General features: G+C 38.3%; 1 protein-coding gene across 1 annotated transcript; it reads right to left on the bottom strand.

The window, feature by feature from the left end:
- On the bottom strand, window positions 1–20443 carry TYW3 (tRNA-yW synthesizing protein 3 homolog; the record flags this gene model as incomplete). Its single annotated transcript, XM_080691445.1, has 6 exons — window positions 1–223; window positions 8892–9025; window positions 11827–11898; window positions 15541–15639; window positions 17494–17574; window positions 20270–20443. 6 exons carry the CDS (start codon window positions 20441–20443, stop codon window positions 1–3), a joined length of 783 nt encoding a protein of 260 aa, XP_080547571.1.
- Window positions 20444–23477: the final 3034 nt, after the last annotated feature.

Below are 23477 nucleotides of genomic sequence, written 5' to 3'. Positions count from 1 at the left end.
TTAGAACTCTCTGGGGAAGATAGGAATATTGATTCCTATATCATCATCATCATCATCAACATTTTCAAGTTCTTTGTCATTTTCTTCAGAAACAGATTTGCCATGTACTTTTTCTGGGTCTCTTTTTTTCTTATGAGTATAGGAAGGTTTGTTTTTTTCATGGATCTTTGAATGTGAGGTAGCGGTTTCTCTTTCCAAAGCATGTTGTAGGCAGTTGTAAAACCTGTAAGAATTAAGTACAAGTGTTATATCTGTGAATTCTGAAAGTGAGTCACTAAAGTCATAAATTATGTAAACTTGACAATGTCCTATATTAGCCTTAAAATATAAAGCAAATCCAAGAAATAATACATTTCACTGATTAATAAGAAAAAATTATTTCAATTCTTTAAAAAATAATCCTGAAAAGTGAACTGGAATCACCTGATACATCCTATTCAATTCTAATGATCTCCTCATATGTATACAGAAAGAAAAAAATATTTTATTTAAAAATCATAACTTTAAAAGATTTTAGAATTTGAAAAATAGAGTTAAAATCACCTCTGTATAACTATCTAGAAAGTCATTTTCATTATTTTTTCTTCCCAGTTTATATACTCACAGATCCCTATTGTTTTTATATAATTAACATATTGCACATAAATTTTACATTATTTTTCAAATTTAATATTTACTGAGAACATTTTTCACATCATCAAATGAACTAAAAATATTTTTACTAGTAGGGCATTATTATTTAGATAGGCCTTTATTTATTTTCAAATTTTCCTTAATACAAATGTCAATGTGATAAACATTTTAAAAATGATATAAATTTGTAGACATTTCTTTAAGACACCTAAAAGTGTAATTATGGTTACAGAACATAAACATCTTAAGGCACTTGAAAAATACTGCCAGTTTTCCAGAACTGATGTTCAAAAAAATATGCTTCTAATAATAACAGCACTTGAGGGACCACTTCACTCAGAGACTGAATAGCACTACTAAAATGCCTTACTCTGATATACAAAAATGGTATTTTATGATTTTAATTATTTGTTTGCAAATGAAATTCATTTTTCTCAATTGCTTATTAGCTCCTTAAATTTCTTAAATATAAACTGTCCTTTCTTTTATTTTTCCCCTGGGTTTTAGTTCAGTTTGTGATATGATAATCTGCAAGTTCCCTAAAAATCAAGGCTCATTTCTTTTTTACATCCAAGTACATACATTAATGACAAGAATAATCTTCTTGATTATTTGTAATAATCAAGGAGTATTGTATATATATTGTGTATACAATTGTTATATACAACAGGAGGTTGTATATGGATGGCATCATACGGTGAAGTAAAGGCGCTCATACCATCTGTGGCGGGCTCAGATTTCTGTGTTGAATAAAATAGGTCATTCTAAACAGGCAATGTGAAATATATATATATATTGTATATAACACAGTAGCAGACAGTGAATATACGTATCACACCTTCCACATATGTGGGAAGGCATCGAGCTGCATGTATTTGACACCTGCACTTCACTTGGAAAGTCGAGGCTGGATATTTAACATCACTGAGTCTTCACTTATAAAACTAGATGTTGCTCTCTACCTACAGGGTTGTCAGAGGATTTCAGATGAGAGGTTTAAGTACTTAGCACAGTACCCGCACAGAGTTTGTTCTTAATAATGACTATTTTTTTGTAATACAGACTTCATGAGACCAAAGGAACCTATCTTTCTGTTAAATTCTTAGAATGTAGTATAGTACTGGCATACTTGGTAAGAATGTGCTTAATAATTAACTACTGAATAAAAATGGTAGCTGTGGCTATATTACCCTTGGTTTCCATTTAGAATGATCTAGTGTTTGCAGATTCCCTTGCCCTCATGGGGATCTCATGTCATTTATATATCCTATTATTGCAGGGGTATAACAGAAAATTTTATTTCTACTGAACAGGTTGTTGTTTTGATGAATTTTCTTCTTTAATTCAATGAACAGGCTAGGTTCTACTTGAAAAAACTCTAAAATTCTAAAGCCCAAATATCCACTGATTGCCAAATATTCCATGCAACTCTAATACATACACAATATAATTACTATTTATCCTGTCCTTTTTGTGGTACTGGGTATTAAACCCAGGTACTGGGTATTTTACCTTAGAATCACACCCCCAGCACTATTAGTGTCTTATTAAATTGCTGATTCTTTGAACCTGTGACCCTCTTCTCTCAATCTCCCAGGTACTAGGATTACTGACGTGTGCCACCATATGAGTTCCTATCCATATTTTAAGAACGTATGCACTAACCACTTGACATACAGTACTGTGCTTGGTATACACTAGATGCCCAATAAACGTTTCTTTAATGAACGAACCAATCTCAGAGAAGGAGGTGCAGCAAAAGAGGAAAGACAGAAATATATGTATCTTCCTCACGTGTGTGTTTTGGGGGGTTTTTGGTGGTGGTACTTGGGATGGAACCCAGGGGCCTTCTATCTCCAGGCTACTCCCAGCCCTATTTTACATTTTATTTGGAAACAGGGTCTCACTAAGTTGCTAAGAGCCAAAATCGAGAAATACTGACATAGAATGTTTTGCACCTTGTTCCATGGTAACACTTTTTCATTTAATGCATCCGTTATATCTACTTTACTGAAACCTGGCTCCCTCAAATGCCATTTCTTCTCATTCCTTTTAAGTAGGGATAGCTTATTCTTTCCAAATCCTGACCATCACAGAGCTGCAAGATGAAGTCAGAAATCTGCAGACTCATCAACACTCCACCACACTCAATTTCTTCATCTGCCCTGCAAGTCATCTACAATTCTCTGTTCAGTCCCTTACAAAATTCATGAAACTGTCCTTTGCTCGGTCTCTCTCCAGGTCTTGTCATTGTCTTGTAACTTCAATGACTACCTTCTTATTTTTCACATTGCCTGTTTAAAATGACCTATTTATTTAACACAGAAATCTGAGCCCGCCACAGATGGTGTGAGCGCCCTTACTTCATCGTATGATGCCATCCATATACAACCTCCTCTTCCACCATCCTCCACCCACCCTGCACCTTACACTTAGGTACCTAAGTCTTTTTTCTAGATTGGATTTTATTCCTAGAAAATGTAAAATAAAATTAAATTGCTCTTTTATCATCAGAGAAAAGAGAATTAGTAGCTTGTGTAAAATGTCTTTTCAGTCACATAAAACAAGGTAAGTGAAAAGGAAAAGATGCCTTAATCTTCCATTAAAGAACTTAACAATTCAAAGTTATATTCTTAGATTACTAAAAAACAAGGGGTAGTACAGAACAAAGATCTTTTCTTGCTGCAAGTCAGGAATAAAAACTTCAAATATTATTTTTTTAAAGATCACTTTAAGACTTCTTTGATGAACTATCTTACTCAATAAATCAGAAATTTGTTTTCCAATTATATGTTCTCCTCTTATAGACAGACCTTTTCCACAGTATTCTAAAGCCCAATTTTCAAAGTGTAGTTTTCTCAGCTCTCACAGGCCACAACAAAAAGAGTAGCTCAGGAAACTGATTTTGCCCCTCTCAAAAGAAAGTCAAGTTGTTTAATTTTTTTAACCTTTTGAGTCAAGATTAACACATCACAAGACAACTTTTATTTAGTTCTCTCCCTGTGACAGGCTTTTCAGGCAAACCCTGAAAAAAAATGAATTCTTGTTTTTTGAGGTTAAGTAGAGAACTGTCTGCAATTAAAAGCTGGAAATCTGGCTTCTGAAGCAGAAACATAGACTTGAGGAAATGGCTAATACATATTAAAAAAAAGACAATTCTGATCTACTATGTATTTGAATTTTAACTGATTAGGCACCTGCATTTTAGACCTGTGCTGATACTGAAGACACAGGTAAGAGATGTGGTCTGTGCCCTGAGAAGCTCAGGGTTTAACAGGAACTGCAAAGCTATAAAGCCACTTTCAGAAGATGAGATGGGAAGGGAACACACTGAGGCACACTGCTCCAAGTGAGATCTGGAGGACCTACCAGTATATGAGGACAAAGCTGAAGCATGGGCCAATGCCAGAATCCTACAGAATAGTATTCAACTAAGTGGTAGAATAAGACGAGACGTCTACACATAAGAAGAGACAGAGCACCACAAGCAGGAAGGAAAAGAACAAAGTGATGTAAGAACAATTCTTCTTCCTCTTCTAGGTAAATCCAACCACTCACTGGTCCTTATTTATAGCTTAATTATTATCACTCCCTTTTTCCATGTTCGTACTATTCCTTCTACCTATCATACAATTTCCTGCTCTTTCAGGACTCTTTAAAATCCTGCTTGCCTTTAAAACCCAGCTTATTGACCTTTTTCCATAAATTTTTCTTTCATTACACATCTTCTGCACAAATGAATTTAATTGCTTCCTCTTTCAAAACCCTAGGGTGTCTTACACATTTTTTAGGGTACTTGCCACTTTCCAGGTTGAATGTCTATTTGTCTGAACTCCCAATTATGCTACTATAAAGGCTGTTCTGGCAGGATTCATCCATGAGGTCCAGTGCCTAGCAGTCCTTTACATTTTATAGAACACATCAATACTACTCTGGAAATAACTGGTATCCTTGTTGCCCAGAACCAAGTACTATCTGGCTTGGGAGAGACTGAGAACAGAGCTGATCTGTGTTTCACATGGAGTTCATATATAATTTCTAGGGCAGGTGTGGCAGCAAAACGGGTGGCCAAAACCTTTACTCAGCCGCTTGAAAATCAGTCCCTGGTCAACTCAAAATGATACAAAGACTTAACTGCAAGAACTGAAACTATAAAATTTCTAGGAGAAAAAAACAACAACTTTTTAACACTGAATTTAACAATGATTCTTGGGATCAAAAACATAGATCGCAAAAGAACAAATACATAAGCTAGCCTTCATAAAAACTAAAACGTTTACACATCAAAAATTCTACGAAAGAATGAAAAAGCAACCCACAAAATGGGAAAAATATATGCAAATCATATATCTGATAAAGGGTTAATATCTAAAATATACAAAGACCCCTTAGACTCAAAAGAAAACCGAGCAACTGATTTAAAAAGTAGATAAAAGACTTGAGTAAATATTTCTCCAAAGACATTAAGACAGAAGGCCAGTAAACACATACAATGGTGCTTCACATCACTAATTACTAAGGAAATGCAAAGCAAAACTATATGATATGCAACTTTTACATCTTACTAGGATACCTATTATGAGGAAACAAGTGTTGGAAAGTATATAGTTCAATTTCTCATTGTTAGTGCTAATGTAAAATAGTACAGTTGCTATGGAAAACAGTACTGTGGCTCTTAAAAAAAATGTAGAATTACCATATGATCCAGCAATTGCACTTCTGAGTATCCAAAAGAACCAAAAGCAAGGACTTAAACAGACATTTGGACACTGATGTTCAGAGCAGCATTAGTCACAGTAGCTAAGCAGGTAGAAACAATCCAACTATCCATTGACGGATGAATGGGTGAACAAAATGTGGTCTCTAAATATAGTGAAGTATTACTCAGCCTTAAACGGAAATGAAATTCTGACACATTCCAAACTTAAACAGAAATAAAATTCTGATATGTGCTACACCATGGATGAACCTTGAAGACACTAGCTAAGTGAAATCAGCCAGACACAAAAGAACCAATATATGAACTTGCTTATTTGAAGTACCTATAATAGTGAAATTCACAAAGACAGGACTGGGGGTGTGGGGGATGGAGAGTTATTGTTAAATGGGAACAGAGCTTTTGTTTAAGGTTAATGAAAAAGTTCAGGATATGGATAATGGTGACGGTTGCATGACAATGTGAAAGTACTTAATGCCACTGATTAAAATGGTAAATTTCCTGTTATTCATATCTTACCAGTCAAGAGTTTAAAAAAAAAAAAACCTTCCGGGTGTGGTGGCACATGCTTATAATCCCCGCACTTGGGCAGCGGAGACAGGAGGATCAGGATCGCGCAGGTTTGAAGTCAGCTGCACTGGCTTAAGAGACCCTGTTTCCAAATAAAAATATTAAAAAAAAAATGGATCTGGGAGAATAGCCCAGAGGTAGAAGCTTCCAGGAACCCCAGTACACCACACACACACACACACACACACACACACACACACACCCCTGAAAAGTAGACAACTACTTTGTCTTTTAGATTTCTTTATTCTTAACAATATTATGTGTAAATATACTCAGCCCCTTTATTCTATGTTTTATTTAACATTTTCTATTATATAGCTGATGTAAAGAAGAACATGCTTAATTTTATTCTACTTAGAGCCTAATGCTGGTATCATCTGATCCATGTCCTGATCTCTTATTAACAGAAACAACAAAAAAAAGCCTTCCTCTTGTAGTTAGTAAATAGATCTCTACACTTCACATGTTTCACCTGGAAATCATTATGTATGAAATGATCTTACCATGTCTGGTGTCAGTCTCTGTCTCTTCTAGTCTCCAATCAGCTGTTTATATAGCAGGCTGCTACTTGCAGGCCTGTCTTGCCCAGCTCCAGAAACCACAGGAACACAGCTGTTTCTGTGGATAAGTCTCTCCCCACTGAGAAGTGGGCTTGGGAATTTGTTTTTGTGTTTTTTTAACAAACAAGACTTTTTTTCTATTAAAATTATTTTACCTCTTAACTTTGACTTCTATGTCTTCAGAATATTTCTTGTTGCTGAGATGTTACACACTGAGATTTTTTGAGTTTTTTTAATTCTCTAGAAATCTGAGCTGCAAAACTGGTCCTATGACAAAACAATTTTAGTGATTCCTGTCTGATTGCATAACTCTTCACCTCCACTGTTTATTACTTTTTCTCTTTTTAACATCAGAAGAGCAAGTATTCTTCTGCATTTAGTTGAATGTACAGCTGTTCCCACGAGAGCTTCCTAATTTGTTCACACTTTCTGAATTCACATGTAATTTTCTAATCAGTATCTTAAGACACTTTCACCCTTCTTTAATTTTTCCTTGATTTTACATGATGAGCATGGCTCGCTTGATAGCAGCATGCATACTATAATCTCAAAATATATTTCTGAGTCAATGGATTTAAAGCATAATTTGATTTTATAGTTGGTGAACGTGGCTCAATTAACTTCACCAGGTGTATAGTTAGTTGATCTTGGGCTATATTTATAATCTTGTTGAAATTCAAGTAAGGAAACAGAGAAAACTGATTTGTTACCTCCTATGTTTTAGCAAACAGTCTCATGGGATTACTATCTAAAATGTAGTAAACTTTTGGAATGGTATCAATAAGTACCTATGCACGGCTGTAGTCTGGTGGAGTGGCGAGGTGCTCTTTAGTTGCTTACCTCAAATCATCACTTTTTTTTAGAATGTTTGTACCTCATGGTCTGATTTTTATGGCCAATTTATCTCAAACAGGACTCACCTAGAAAAGTAAGTCCTCATGCTCTAAGATATGCATTGTATGCAATGAATCAACTTCTCTCCAATGTGTCTAAAATGGTACATGTTACATACCATCTCTGGGAGAACTGAGAAAATTATCATTTAATTCATTTTGTGACTTACATGGTTCAAATGAGGAACATCAGTTGAAAAAGCTTGGACAGCAGCACTGTTGTGGTTAGGTGTTGATTCTCCATGAGAGAATTAAGAAGGAGAAGAGGACCCCACTCTGAGAAGCCATGGCATGACAGAGGGTCAGTCATTATGCATATGCTACCTAATGGAAACTAATAACTGTTCCTTAAGATAGGTATTTAACTCAAGTTAGAGAGAAGAAAAGTGAAGCCAAGAGAGTTTGTAGGTGAAACCAGGCCAAGGAACTTGGTAGAACCAGGATCTGAACTCAGTTATGCCTCTGGAGACTGGTTCTACCACTTTTAAAAGTATTACATTGTTACCACTGGTACTTCTGGTCTCAGTGGCTTCAAAAAAGTTGCAGGTACTGAAGAATTTTAAGCAAGCAAATCAAGTAATAGGATCCTTTGAACATTACACACGATTATGATGAGAATCTCTTGGTAGAGAGATATACTAGCAGCCTCCTAATATGAGACAAGCTAATGAAGCCAGTGCCGTGGTCCTGAATGAAGAAAGTGGCAGTAAGGATGGAGAGAACAACAACTGCAGACATATTTAGGCAGTAACTGATGGATGCAATGTGGTTATAGGGGTAGGGACAAAGAAAACAGAAAATTATGACCTAAAACTGGTCACCATTCCTTGAGTAACTCAATGTACAACTTAGTGGTGATAGTTTAGTGGTATTATTTTTACATATAAAAAGCAGTATAATATTTTCTTCTTCATATATAAACTCTCTTCTTAGGAAAATATTGAAAGAGAAAGCAATTTAAGAGTTTCAATTGCCAGGAAGGGAAGTTGAAGAAAACAATAGTAGTATAAGGAGATGAACTAACAGCTATGATCCTTTCTAGCTGGACAATTATAACCATTTTAGATCTCATCCATGATGATAGTTGAGTATTGAACAAGCCAGAGGTAGAAACACTTGTCAGACTAGACTGACCTGGCTGTTCTTGTCAAAGGGAGATTCCAGTCATCTCTGGTGGGTTGTATGCAGGCCAGTGTGCACATCTTCGCTAGATGCTTTCGGCTAATCAGTCATGGATCCTGCTGCTGTTGGGCTCTTTCCAGAATGATTACACATCTCCCACCTGTTTCTAATGGTCATAAGTCTAACTACGTCCAATGGAGCCTCTACTTTAGGTTCCGTTTAGTGCCCCTCCTAATCTGGTTACTCTCATCTGTTATGTGATCATCTTTTTGTTATTAAGGGTAAGGTAAAAAGTAGATAACTAGTTTGAATCATGAACTAATGATGGAATGAATGAATATTTTCAAGGATGACTTAGGCATATATGAGTAATATGAACATATCTAATTAATATACCTTTCAATTCTTTTCTTATTTTCCTCCATTTTTTGATTTGCTATATTTAACAGGAAGTCAATATATTCCTCTGTCACCATCAGTATTCCCTTATGGGTTAATGGAACTTCTAAGCCATGTGTACTCCGGACAGCCTACAAGGAAAAAATAATTTAGATATGAAGATTTGCAGATAACTAAAGCAAAGTCCCAGTCAGGGATGAGTTTGAACAGTTTAGTTCCACTACAGCATATAAGCCTCTGCTTTTATTTATTTATTCCTTGCGGTACTGAGGACTGAACCCAGGGCATTCTACTTCTGAACTATACCCCTCTTGTCCTAATTTTTATTCTTTATTTTGAAATAAGGTCTCACTAAGTTGCAGAGGGCCTAAGTAGTCAATCAAGACTGGCTATGAACCTGCGATCCTCCTGTCTCAGCCTCCCAAATACTGGGATTAGGCACCACACCTGGCTAAGTCTATGCTGAACACAGTTGAATCAAAGGAGATTAAACAGATTTTCTCATCAAATACAGTGATTTCTAAAGAAAGGCATTCAATACATTTCAGAGAAGCAGTATCAAAGAATTCAATACCTTTTAATAGTCTCAATCTTGCTATGGCTTACAAAGTTTTTTTTTTTTTTTTTGAGGTACTGGGGATGAAACCCAGGGGCATTATACCTCTGAGCTACACTCCTAGACTATTTTTTTATTCTTTATTTTGAAACAGGCTCTCACTAAGTTGCAGAAAGCCTCGCTAAGTAGCTGAGGCTGGCTGCGAACCTGTGATCCTCCTGTCTCAGCCTCCCAAGTACTGGTATTTTAAGTGTGTGCCAACATACCTGGCTGCTTAGAAAGTTTTAATGTGCCGGGAGTGGTGGCACATGCTTGTAATCCCCGTGCTTGGGAGGCGGAAACAGGAGGATCGCACAGGTTCGAAGCCAGCCTTGCTGGCTTAAGAGACCCTGTTTCCAAATAAAAATATAAAATAGGTCTGGGAGTGTAGCCTGGAGGTAGAAGGGTTTCCAGGAACCCCAGTACCACCACCAAAAAAAAAAAAAAAAAAAAAAAAAAAAAAGAAAGAAAGTTTTAATGCACATTAAAAAAAAAAAAAATGAAATCTCAACAGAAGCTTCAAGGGAAAGTCAAGAGACTGCATGCCCAAGAATCCCTTCATGCTGCTTGAACTAAGCATGGCTACAAGAGTAAACCATGCCTTCTCCACCACACAAAGCATCTATATCCTTAATGCTTTAAGCTCACCAATCTTAGTAACTCTGTTGAGGAGGCAATCTACATATTTCAAGTAGATTCTAACACTGGACAGGGGTGAAGAAGAGCAGCCACAAAAACTCATATGGGTAATAAAAATTATTTTAATAAATCTTTTACTAAGCATCTGTAATATTCTAGACCTCTTTTAAGGTTAGGAAGATGAAAGAGGAATATAACATGGTCCCAATCTTTGAGAGCTCAAACTTTAGAAAATTAACAGATGAACAAAAAATTTCAGTACAACCTCAGTGTTGACAGAAGCAGTGTTTGTGTGCACATGTACACACGATGCTAACCAAGCTTGGAAGAGGAGCGAGTAATTAAGTCTGAGCACTCTACTTTATGGAAAAGCCAGCATCTGAGTTGGGATTTTAAAGGTAAGTACAGTTTTGTCAGACATAAAAACTGGGAGGGGGCATTCCAGCCAGAGGAACAACTTATCTGTAGGCAGAGACATGGAAGAATAGAATATTTTTGGGAAATGACTACTATAGTTCTACAATAGCTGGAGCATTCATATGTTAGAGAGAGATGATAAGGCCTTGGGTATCATGGAAAATGTTTGAAGGCCCTATTTTTTCTTAAAAGGGGTTCTCCCAGTGTTGGTTGGAGGGACTCGAGGAAACGGGGAGTAGAAAGGCCAGTCAGAAGTCAATTGCATGGACTGAGGTGAGGAATGAGAGGGCTGAATCAGGACAGTCGCAGAGGGCTTGGGGTGCAACCAGGCATGAGCAATGAGAAGGAGAATGATAGGACTTGTAACCAGCTATGGAGGACAAAGAAGAGCCAGGTGGAAAAATAGCTCTTCCTTGGGCCACCAGATGCACTGTGAAGTGTGGACATAAACCAGTGCCGAGGGTCTTGACTTTCTATTTAGTCATGTCTCATAGGTGTCTTCCTTTGTGAGCCACTCTTATTTGGAAAGTAGACGATTTGCTAAAAATAGATAAAAAAAAGTCTATGGAGCTAAAACCGAACATAATCTGAAATATTTAAAACACAAACAATACATGCCATGCCAAAACAGTAACTATCACGGACAATCTGAATCAAGCAAGAGAATTAGGTGTTGGCTTGGCCACAAAAGAATGCTAACAACAAAAACTGTGGGACTTGAGGGCCTTAAAGATCATCTGGGCCAGGGGCCAGCAAATTTTTTTCTGTGAAAGGACAGATAGTAATGAGTTTCATTTGGTGGGCTATACAGTATCTGCTATAACCACTCAATTTTGCCACAAAAGCAACTTTAGCTATTAATTAATCAGTGCGTATAGTGGAATCTGGCTCCGGGTGGACTGGACATGGTCCTAGGACAGTAGTTTTGAGTGATTAGACGGGTGTGTACAAGTTCGTATGGCATAGCCAGAGTCCAGCATTATCAACAGAGAAGACTCGATTCCTCTGAGGCTCTTGTCACTGCACTATGGTGCTTATTAAATCAGGCCCTGACTACTCCATTTGGGATAAAGAAGGCAGAGCCAGAAATCAGGTTAGAAGTAAGTGGAGAATATTATAAAATAACACCTAAAATGTAGATCTAAACTCTGGATTTTGCCCACTAGGACACAGTATGTCACTAAGGAAAATGCCAAGAAAATTTGAGTAAGGAGAGAATAAAGGCAGGAGTGTAATTAGTAGAACATTCAGAGAATTGCTATTTGCAGAAAGGTATCTTACCATCATAATCTTTCCTCTCTTTCCCACTGTGATACCAGAATTCCTAAATCCAGAATCAATTGCCACTGAATGCTGTAAAAACAAAAATAAAACAAACAAACAAACAAACAAAAAAACTTGTTAAATTCTGATCATCTAGCTAAGCAAATCATCTGTTTCATTCCACAAGGGGCAGAAAGATATATATGCAAACCTATTAAGGGTATATGGGCTATGCTTAAAAATCCTATTACCGTTCCTATTAGACTTACTAGAATAACAATTGTGGAAGAATCAAGAGAAAGAGTAAACTAGAATCCAATAAAACACAGCGACATTTGGCTAGTGATTGTTTACATAAAGCAGAATGACCAAAAAACAGCTATTCTTATAACCATGTTCTTTAAAAGTAAGCAAAATAAATAAATAAAATTTTTCTTTTAAATGAGAACAGTAGTGTTCTAAGTCTGAAAAGAACTGTTGATATAATTTGAGAAAAGAATTTACACACAAAGCACCAAAATTCTGAACTTATGACTATGTTATTTTATCTTATTAGGCTCTAATGTCTCTAAATGGGGCCCTGGGGACCAGATGTGGGCCTCTTCTTTTATCTGGCTCAGTAGTTTTAATCAGGAATGGATTTGTTGCCTAGAGACATTGTTGCTTGCCAAGCTGTCACAACTAGGAAGGGGGGTTGGGGGGACACCACTGGCATATTATGAATGACGGCTGGGGATGTTGCTTAAGCATTCTGCAGTGTGTAGGACAGCTCCTCTGTAAAGAATTATTTGGCCCAAAATGTCCCGCCGCATCACAATTGAAAAACCTTGTTTTAAGTACATTCTGTTATTTGAAATTCATCTGGTTTCCTGGTTTAAGTAACAAGTATATCTTGAAGAAGCCCATTTCCAGTTCAGATCTCTACCTTGAATTGATTCTATCTTTATAAACCTATTTCTCTTGGATAGTCTTTCTCATCTTGTTCAATGATATCACTTATCCATAGAGCTCCGATTGCTCAGGCTCCAAACCTAGTTATTCTTGGCACTTCCTATTCCTTAATCCCCTATATGCAATTTCTATTTATTCTCCTGTCAAAACACCTCACATTCACCCAGTCCCCACCATACCCACTGCCTGCTCTGGTTCAAGCTGCCACCACCCTTTCCTTGACTTCTGAAGAATTCTCCAAAGATTAGTCTCTGTTTTTACTCTTTCCCATTCCAACACATTCTTAGATATTGGCTAAAAATGGGATGCAAACTCTAAACCATGCATAGAATGTTCAACTTGATCTGGGCTGCCTTCTTCTCTAATCTCATCTGGCTTCCCTTCTGTTTCTATATACTCCATGCCTTTGGCTGAACCAAACTCTTGGTTTTGCTATTTCCTCTGTCTGCACTACTCTTTCTGCAGCAGGTTCTTATCATTCATCTTGTTCCCATTCAATGCTAGCTTCTTAAAAAGGTCTCTTTAGCCACCTTTTTTGTACACCTCCCCACTACTTTCTAGCACAGGACCCTGCTAATCCTTGAGGAATACAGCACTTATCATGATGAGAAGTTCTGTTTTCCTGTTTGCAGTCTGTCTCTTTCCTATAAAATACAAAATAAGCTCCTTAGGAGATAGATATTATCTGTCTTCTTCTATTCTTCTTTAGTACCTAGCACTGTATGGGCTCATAAAAAAGAGTTACAATTGAGGACATTTCTCAGTTTCTCTGATTTTACTGCAATCAGATCCCTGAAAGTTAGACCTCCACTGAGGCTATGGCCTAGGAGGGCATGACTGAGCCCAGGAAGATTCTCAGTCAAAACAGAACATGGGTAAGGAAAACAGGAGAGTTGAAGATCTCACAGCATCAATGGTATGTTTTGGTATCATCAGAGAATAAAACAAAGATAGCTTCAGTCCACAGCTGTAAACTGCTGAACTTGTACACACTGTACTCTGGTAGACATCTCTGAGTGCACCTATTCTTCAGGGCCTCTTCTCTTTTCCTGTCACACTTTCTCCACAGGTGATTTTATAGGGGCTCATGGTTTTAAACACTGTGTGTTGGTGTCCCCAGTGTGTATCTTTAGTCTAGTCTATTCCTCTGAGTTCCAGACTTCTACTTAAACACCTATTTGAAATATTTATTTAGGTGTTGTTATGGAATAAAATGTGTCCATGGAGTTTCAAAATTTGTATGTTAAAGCCCTAACCCCCAATGTAACTAATTTGGAGATAAGAATTTTAAGGCATAATTAAGGTTAAATAAGGTCTTAAGGGTGGAGTTCTAATTATAACTGTCCTTATAAGAGGAAGATATAAGTGATGTGCACTCAGAGGAAAGGCCAATAGAGGTCAAAGGAGGAAGGAAGGTGGCCATCAGCAAGTCAAGGAGAGAGAGAGCATAGGAGAAACCCACCCTGCAGGCATCTCGATCTTGGACTTTCAGCAACAGAACTGGGAGAAAATACATTTCTTTTTAGTAACCCAGTCCATGGTATTTTATTATGGCAGCCCTAGCAGACAGATCTGTCATCTAAGACAGGCATCTTAAAGACATTTCACAAGGAACATGCAACAAGTCTCTGATGCCCACCCTTTCAACCTCCAGTACTTCCCGTCAGAGCCAAGGATAGCACCCAACATCCAGGTGCTCAAGCCAAGCCTCTTCCTCCTCCCCCCTCAGGCTCTCCTTTCCCAGCCAACCTCACTGGTCCATTCATTCCAACCCTAGAGTAAACTTTCACTCTATCCCCTTCTCACCTTTCTCATCCTAGGCCAAGCCACCAGTGAGGTCACTGTGGCTGACTCTCTAACTATGCTGGACCACAACTGAAATTTTCGGAACACACCTCTCCAAGCCACTCCTGCTTGCAATGAACCCTTCACTAACTCTTTCTTGCCCTCAGCAAGCAGTGCAACTCTTGATCCTGGTCTACAAGGCCTTCAGTGACTTGGTCCCATCTTCCTCTCTGTCTGCTGTCCCCCTTGAACTCATTCTTCTTCTGTTCTGTGAACACATTAAGCTCTTTCTTGCTTCTGAAACTTTGCACTGTATACTTTTCCATCTGCTTGGAATGTTCCTTTCCTAGTCACAGGCCTAGCTCTTTCTGTTCCTTTTAAAACCTCTCCAGAGAAGCCCATGATGAAGGCTGCACTTCACAATATTTTCCATCACTACCATTTTTTCTTTCTGAGGGGCATTTTGTTCCTTGTAGTTATTTTATTTGCTTGTTCAATTGTTTGTTTTTGCTGGTTCCTAACCTCAAGGAAGGAACCAAGATAGTCCCTAATCTTATTTATTGCTATCCTTTACTGTCCAACACATTGGGACTCAGTGCATTCTTGTTAAATGAATGCTTATAATGCAACTTAATTTTATAAGTAAATATACCAAAGGCATAAAAATGAATATAGAGATGGAAAATAATCACAGCTAAAAGATGTTTACCCAATACTCATTTAAATGATGAGAAAAATGAAATAGTCTTTAAGATACTTTGTTTTACATGTAATTTCATGGTATTTTCTCTAAAAAGTCAGCAAGTAAAAACAAAGTATGCAATGCTAAAGTAAAATTTACAAATAGAAAGTTTTTTTCCCTAATACTAAAGAGAAATAGATTGATTACGCAGATAAATAAATACTTGAACAAATTAGTATTACATTTTTATAGAAGATTTAAAAATTAAATCTACCCACAGACCTACATATTCAAGTATAATTATAAAATTTCACCAGAATCTGTGCATCCTGTAGCTGCCGACATTGCACATGAAGAACAAATGGTTCAAATTTCAAAGTAGCATCGCCATTTGCTTTCTTCAGAGCTACCATCTAAATAAGGGGAAAATGACAATATCAGATACAACTATATGATCCTAAACTTTGCTGGCTTTTTACTTCATATATAACTTGCTTTTCCTAGAAGTGTTCAAACTTGCGAAACATACTTTTCTGGAAATAACTTTCCCCACTCCTTTTTAAATTTTCTTTCACCAAAAACTAATTAATATGTTGATTTCCTTGAAAAACTCAACTGCCAATTCATTCATAGCTTTCATTTATCCAGCTCTTCCTGTGCCCTGAATAAGTAAACTACTACCCTATTTAATTCTCTACAGGCTTTCTGTTAAAGAATGTGATATCAAAAACTGTAACTAATAAGACTGTTTAAATCTGTTGTTGTTGAGACAGAGGCATACATATTGTGAAAGAAGAGTCCAAGCATGACCTGACCCCTCCTCTGTGTTCCCAAGAACTTTGTGCTCGCTCAGTACAGTAAACACTGGTAAGCTCTCAACTGTCTTGCATATAAAGAACTCAGAGCACAGACAACACATTCCTGGCACTTCTGCACTGAGCACAAGTATACTTCCCTTGGAATTGCTTAACTACATGTGCATCAATAGACCCCAGTTATGTGCTCAACTTTCTCTATTTCAAGGGTCAGTGTACTTTTACTATAACACTGGGATGCTTGTAAGGAGTGTCCTCGTCAGCTGTGTTAATCAGTCTGCTAGGCATGGGGCCTGCCACTTTGCAAAGGGCTGGATCTTATACTGTCTCTTTCTGCTGCAAGTAAATAATATGCTTGTATTTCTGTTCTTAGCAACCTTGGGTCAAGCTCTGATGTCTTTCCTGTGTGGCGCTTACCTGCCTTTTGACCTTGGGTGTACTTGTGTTATAGTTTATCCTGTGGCACTGCCTGACCACCTAGAATTCATATGAGACAGTTATTAGTTCTGCCTAGTCCAGGGTACCACCTTTACACCATTTGATTGAGGTGTACCTGTTAATCATAACCCTGTCATTCATCACTCTTATTTGTTAAATGCCTCTGTTTAATCAAGGACATTAGATCATTTCCTAGCAAAAATAACCGATCTAAACACAACAACAGCCAATCTATGTAGGACAACTCAGAGTCCTTCTCTGGGACTGATACATGAAATTTTGGAAAAGGAAGTTTTTTTTCTGTTGAGGTTGCTGACAGCTACCATTCCTACCTCAAAGAAGATCATTTTCAGCAGAAAAGAAAAAAGGCAAACACGCAAAGAAGTCAAACATGAAGATGGAGGGAGTGCCCGAAAAGCAATATATGAGTAACAAACCAGCAGAGCTTGATTCCATCCTCACTGCTGTCTTTTCTAGTTAAATGAATTATATTTATTGCATAAGATGGATTTCTAACTTCACTAGGAAAGAAAAGTACCTTACTAATAACAAACTTATATGAACTCATCTACACACTTCAATTTGGAAAACCAAATAACTGAGCATAGGCATGAACATTTTCCAGAAGCAATCCAGATAAGAAATGCATAATTTATTTAAATCAGTAAAGCTGGTAATACATAGAGAGGGCTAATCCACTTCTCCTTCTATAATCTGTGCCAGCTAATAGATTTATTAAATGGCAGAATTAAAATGTGGACCAAATGTGTACCACATTCATGAACTGTCTGCTATGCTCTAGCTAATGTGTTTTGTTGAGCCACAGTTAAGTAATGCTTATATAACTTCCACACTCTTCTACAACCTAAAAAAGCCACTATAGTGAAACTTTTCTAAATCTTCAGCCCTTATAATTATGCACATAAATCACCTTGCATGTCCTATTCTTTTCATATGTATTTAAAGTAACTGTGAATTTAAATTGGGTTCTAAATTTATATATTAAAAACTTACCACATCATCTTTTATACAAGGTGTGTGTGTAACTAGTAGCCAGCAACAGTTTTGCTTCTGAACCTCAAAACCATTTACACCCTAAAATAATAAGTAATAAAATAAAATTAAATCACAAAGTATTTACAAAATTAATAACTACAAAGCATAGCATATTTAGGCATTCTTAACTTAATAATCTTAAGTATTACTGAAATTATTCAATATATTTTTGGGTAAAGTGAGCCCCAAACAAAAAAAATGAATACAATTTGACATATGATTTGAAAGGTAAAGGTACTAAAGATAGTCTGAAATATTTTTGTGAGGAAAGGATTATTAGGGGTTGAAGGGATGGTACACTAGTAACATCTGAGTTGTACTGTTTTATTTGGTTAATATCATATTAAGAGAAGAATTTGAATTTCTTTTTGAGGACAGCACTGTCCTAATACTAGATAACTTGCCACTTGTTACTGACATTTTTGCTGTTTTCACCTTTATAACACTTCCTAGACGAGCCCAAGTTGTTAGACTTTGTATATAGCCACAAAGGGAACTAGGATTAAAGGTCAGAGTTTCAAGGCAAACATTTTTACATCGACCTAACCTGGATGATTATTTACTTGCAAAGTTTTATTAGATATAGAGAGATCCTACCCTTAAAACACTGGAAAGAGGCAGGAAGCGACATGCACAGAAATCACTATACTTCTTTAAAGTAACTATACAATGGTTCCACAGAAGACTGTGCTGTCTGTCTGGCTTTGGAAACAAGAAAGCTGTGTGTGCTTTTATATATATACACCCACATATATTTATATACTTTTATTGGTGCATGTCTCATATCATAATGCAGTTAGGTATTGAGATTGATACTGGCATTTTCACATATGTACATAATGTCAATTGTAAGACTTTAGTAATTTATGTATCTGCCCTTATGCTGGCTTCTATAATCTGAGAGCCAAATGTGTGGTCTCCCTTTACCACATTTACAGGTCCTAATATCAAGGTTTTGTGTGTGTGTGTGTGTGTGTGTGTGTGTGTGTGTGTGTGTGTGTATGATACTGGGGATTGAACTCAGGGGCACTGTACCTAAGCTACAACCCAGCCCTCTTCTATTTTTATTTTGAAACAGTCTTGCTAGGTTGATAAGAGTCTCACTCCTTGCTGAGGCTGTCCTTGAACCTATCATCCTGGTTTGTTGTATCTGTATTTCCTTTATCTAGATTTTCCCACTTTTTGTTTTTCTTGTTTCCTTTGTCAGTTGCTCCAAATCCTTCTTTAAACAAGGCTGAGTAAAATATACATATAACACAGATATAAGCTAATAAAATTAAGAGGTTCAGATAAATTGTCAAGCCACTCCAAAAGAAACAGTCATTACTTCAGAGTGGGTAGTGCTTGTGTTTGTGTGTGTTCAGGTAGAAAAAAAAAAGTCTTTTGAAATCATTTCTCCAATCTACAGAGACGGGGAAATGTTTCAGGAAGAAAAACATAATCAGGGGCAAAAGCAGGTAAATACAAGATAAGAAAGAGAATAGTACAATTTCTGTAATTAGCTACAGATGAAGAGACACGTAGTGGGAAATAGAGTTGAGTACAGGTTTGGATTTTCTGATGTAAACAAAAGCGTAATAAAATGTTTCAGGAAAAGGTGAGTAAAAAAATTCTGTTTTAAAAAGAACAATCTGCTAATGTGTAGCATGGTTTGGAGGAGAGAGAACAGAGGTTCAGTGTCTTGAAAAAATTCAGGTGATATAGAGTAGTGGAAAAGAGGAAAGAGAAGAGAAAGCACTAGCAAGAGTGCTAGTCCTCAGAACGTGATGGAAGTAATATAAAAATGAACAGACTTGCCGGCGTGGTGGCGCATGCTTGTAATAATCCCCTTGCTTGGGAGGCTGAGCCAGGAGGATTGCGTAGGTTCGGAGCCAGCCTCAGCTGGCTTAAGAGACCCTGTTCCCCCATCCCCGAAAACTGAATAGACCTCACTAACCTAGGAAATCAGCAAATGATCAGTCAATGCTGGAGCTAAAGAATAAGCTTATGATGTACTGTCTTCGATATTCTGAATCCGTACTACTAACAGAATTAGCACACAGCCAAATTATAAAGCACACTTAACCTGAGCCAGGTAAAGATGCTAATTGTTTTAATGATCCCAGTTCCTCCATACAAAATGCTTATGAAGCGGATGCTCTTTATTTTCCTCAGTCCATGGAATAGGAAGGGGCTGAGTTTTGGTAACTTTCCTAAGGTCACCTATGCCAATACTTGCGATAAGTGGGTTGGATTCTAAGTAGTATCTCTCCAAAGCCTGAGGGCTGGATTCTAATCTTCTAATATATACCTTTCTAATTGCTTAATGCAAAAATTACAAGAGCTGTACTAATGCAGTGGGCCACTAGGAGGCAGCGAACTCCTTTACCCTGATAACTTTCAATCAGGTAGTAACAATAATTTGGTAGGCCGGTCAAAGTAAGGATTCTGTGGCTTGAAACTCACCAGGCTAGAAAGTCATTAATTTCCTTCAGTACTCAGAAAATCAAATTCCCTCACCCTTGCCACGCAACAGAGTCCACCTGAGGACTTGCTTAATATCGGGCACCAGCCTAGACCTAGAGAATCAGAATCTGCTTTACGGAAGGATCCCCAGTAGCCTCAACGGTCTTACAAGCATTGGTCTGACTTTTTAAGTTTCATACGTAAAGAAACCTAGACCACTCATCCAAGGGACAAACACGTCGCAGGGGGCGTAGCACTGAGCCTGCCCTGGGGGTTCCGAAGGGCTCACCCCGTCCAGCAGGAGGACGCGGCCCGCGCAGGAGCTGGTGGTGAAAAACTCTTCTCGTGCGTTCAGGAGCTGCACGAGCTCTACTACGTCCGCGTCCACGCTGCCCTTCCGGCTGAGGTCGGCTTTGCTCAGACACTGCGCCTTCCACCTCCCAAATTCTGCGCTGCGATCCATGCGGGAGGGATTTGGCGCCGCACTCGCCGCCTCCTTCCGGGTCCGTGGGCGCGGCCATCTTGGCGTCGACGATGGCCGCCGAGGGCCAAGCTTAGCCTACGACCGCGCGCCGCAGCTTCGCAGGCCCTCTCCCGGCCGCGGTGAGCGGCGCACCCGCAAGGGGAAGCCTGCAAAGTTGGAGACCGCCGGCCTGCCCCCTTCTTTTGCGAAATCTGGGGTAGCCTTGGCAGATTTTTATTCCTACTCTAATCGGGGGTAAGTGGTTAAACAAAAATTCCCTTTAGTTTTTCGGTCTGCGAAACTCCAGTTTGATCCTGTCTGCGCTTCTTACCTGCCCTCTGTCATCCCCAGAACCTGTGCACAAGGACCTGCAGACCGAAGCCCTTGCTCTCTAGGGACTGCAGATTCCCAGCGGTAAATCACCTGCGGTAAATCACCTGGGGGAGTTTCGCCTGCCACCCCAGGCGCCCGCCTTGTCCCCAGTAGGATCTGCGTTTGGGCTGCCCACTGCCCGCGCCTGCTCCTCCAGCCCCAGCTGAGCCGGCTGGGGGGTCCTGCAGCTCCGGCCAAGGCCAGGGCCTCCCATAGCCCAGCTGCAAGGAACTGCGGCCCCGGCCTTACAGAAACTAGGTTTTCTAGGTGTGTGTGTGTGTGTGTGTGTGTGTGTGTGTGTGTGTGTGTGTTGCTGGGGACTGAACTCAGGGTATTCTACATCTCAGCTACACCCCCACCCCTATTTAACTTTGGGTGTTTTGGTGTTAATATGGTGGTACCCAGAGGGTTTCTACCTCCGGGCTGTACTCCCAGACCTATTTTATATTTTATTTGGAAACAGGGTCTCACCAAGTTGCTGCTGAGAGCCTCACTAAGTAGCTGAGGCTGGCTTCGAACCGGTGCCATCCTCCTGTCTCAGACTCCCAAGCGCAGGGATTACAAGCGTGCGCCACCATGCAGGGCTTTAGTTTTTATTTTGAAACAGAGTCTCACTAGGTTGATGAGAGTCTCAGTACTTGCTGAATCTGTTCTCGAACATGCGATCTTCCTATCTCAGCCTCCCAACTTCTGAGATTACAAACTAGCGCACCAGCACACCAGGCTCTAGCTCATTTCACCTGACCGTTCTTTAACCTGCCAACACGGCTGCAGTCTTGACTTTTGGAGAGAAATATGTAGTTTTATTGATGCTCTAACACCCACTTAGAATACCCTTCAATGGGGGAGGGGCGAGATGAAAACTGACAAAATCCCTTAGTAACTAATGGTTATATATTTACAGAGTTTCTAGAGGAGACTCATCTCAGTGACCTGGGAAGGTGCATTAGTGATTGAACTATTCAAAATCCAAAGTTTGGACTGCCTGTCCCACAGCTAATGGAAATGGCTGTGAGTCCCACTGTAGTGGCCCTGACTCGCCTGGTCAGGTCACTGTCCCTGGACTTCAGCAGTATGTCTCACCAAGCTCTACCCCAACAATGGAAAGCAGCCAGTCTGCCCTACTCCATCCAAGACCCTGGAGAAGTTTAGAATGATCCATTTTACCTTCCTCTTACCTTTTCTAATAAGATTGGGCCAGAAAAAGAATTGATGGCCAATTATTTTTTAACTTTTTTGTGTGTTTTGCTTTGTTTTTACTTCTCTGGGTTAAGAATCATAAGCACTATGCTTACCTGAGTGATTCTTGGTCAATGGCAGCACATTTTGTAATGATTCATTATATTCCCAAGTTTTCATTTTTAATTTATTTTTTGCCAGGGTTTTTATGTATTTTTGCTTCTGCATTTGTTTTATAATGTACCATTACTCTGGCTTTGTGAAGCTATCTGTTCATTTTATGTTAAACTGTAATTCTGGCATTTTTCTTATCCCTTTAATTTTCATTTAAACCATATGCATCCAAGCATGGCCTGGAAAGTTCACTGTTAGAAGAATTTTAAGTTTTCTACATCCTAGATTTGTGAAGTATGGTTGGCAATCTTTCAGAGATAAAAAGCAACACCCCAAGCTAAACCAAAATACTCCAAATAATTTTCAAAGTATGTATATGATAAATGCAAGTGTATTTGAAGCACACTTTCATTAAAAAACACAAACAGCAGAAAGGCTTACCCTATTCATTTTGATATTACAAAGATTTAGTCTAAATAGACCCCAAATAACACTAAGCTTACCATATGCTAGATGTGCTGTAAAGGACTTTCCCTGTGTGGTTCCAGTTCATCTTCACACAAGTCTTATGCTCAACAATACGATATCCATCTTACAGATAAGGAAATCATTAATTTTTCTAATAGAATAATTTTCTTGTCTTTCTACCATATTTCTTAACATACAGGGATTTGGAAATTTCAAACTCAAAGTAGATGCTTTAGTCATAAAATATGTGATCCTACCTATACTTTAATTAAGTTTCATACTTCTAGCTCAGTCTCTCTCACGCTGTCATAATTATAAAAGGTATTTCTAAGAAACTAAAAGTAATCTAGGCCAACATTTCAAAGGGTGAGATTTTAAAAATTATACAATAAGGAAAAAAAATCAACTAACATCATTAAAAGTACAAGACTTTGGTTCTAGCTCTGTTTCAATGTGACCCTGCCTGTTTTTTAAACTCTTGTGATGTTTTTTTCTCCTTCATAAAATGAATGATGATTTTATTTTTATTTCTACATAAACTAACAGTTTCCATGATTGTTGCTTCTCTACCTGTTGTGAAAATAATTAAATCAATTGAGTTGAAAGGCTTGTGCTATTTAGAAAAAGTTAGATATTGTGGGAGTTTTAGAAATATAATTGCTATTAGTATGCCATGTTATTTTCTTTTTTTATAATTCCCTTTGATATAGCACCTGTATTATGAAGCAAGTGATGAGCCTGTCATTGCGTTCAAAGGCAATGAGTGCAGATTGGAGCCTGATCAATCAGAATGGCAAAGACTCAGTGGGAAATAAGATCAAGAGAAGCAGAGTCCAGGATAGTGCTGTCAAGGTCACGCCCCCTCTCTCCACACTCACCCTGGGACAGTGGTAGTACAGGG

The sequence above is a fragment of the Muscardinus avellanarius genome (genome assembly GCF_963383645.1).
Source record: "Muscardinus avellanarius genome assembly, chromosome: 3".
Classification (NCBI taxonomy): Eukaryota; Metazoa; Chordata; class Mammalia; order Rodentia; family Gliridae; genus Muscardinus; species Muscardinus avellanarius.
The sequence above is the reverse complement of the archived record's forward strand: the minus strand, read 5'-3'. Positions and strand labels throughout refer to the sequence as shown.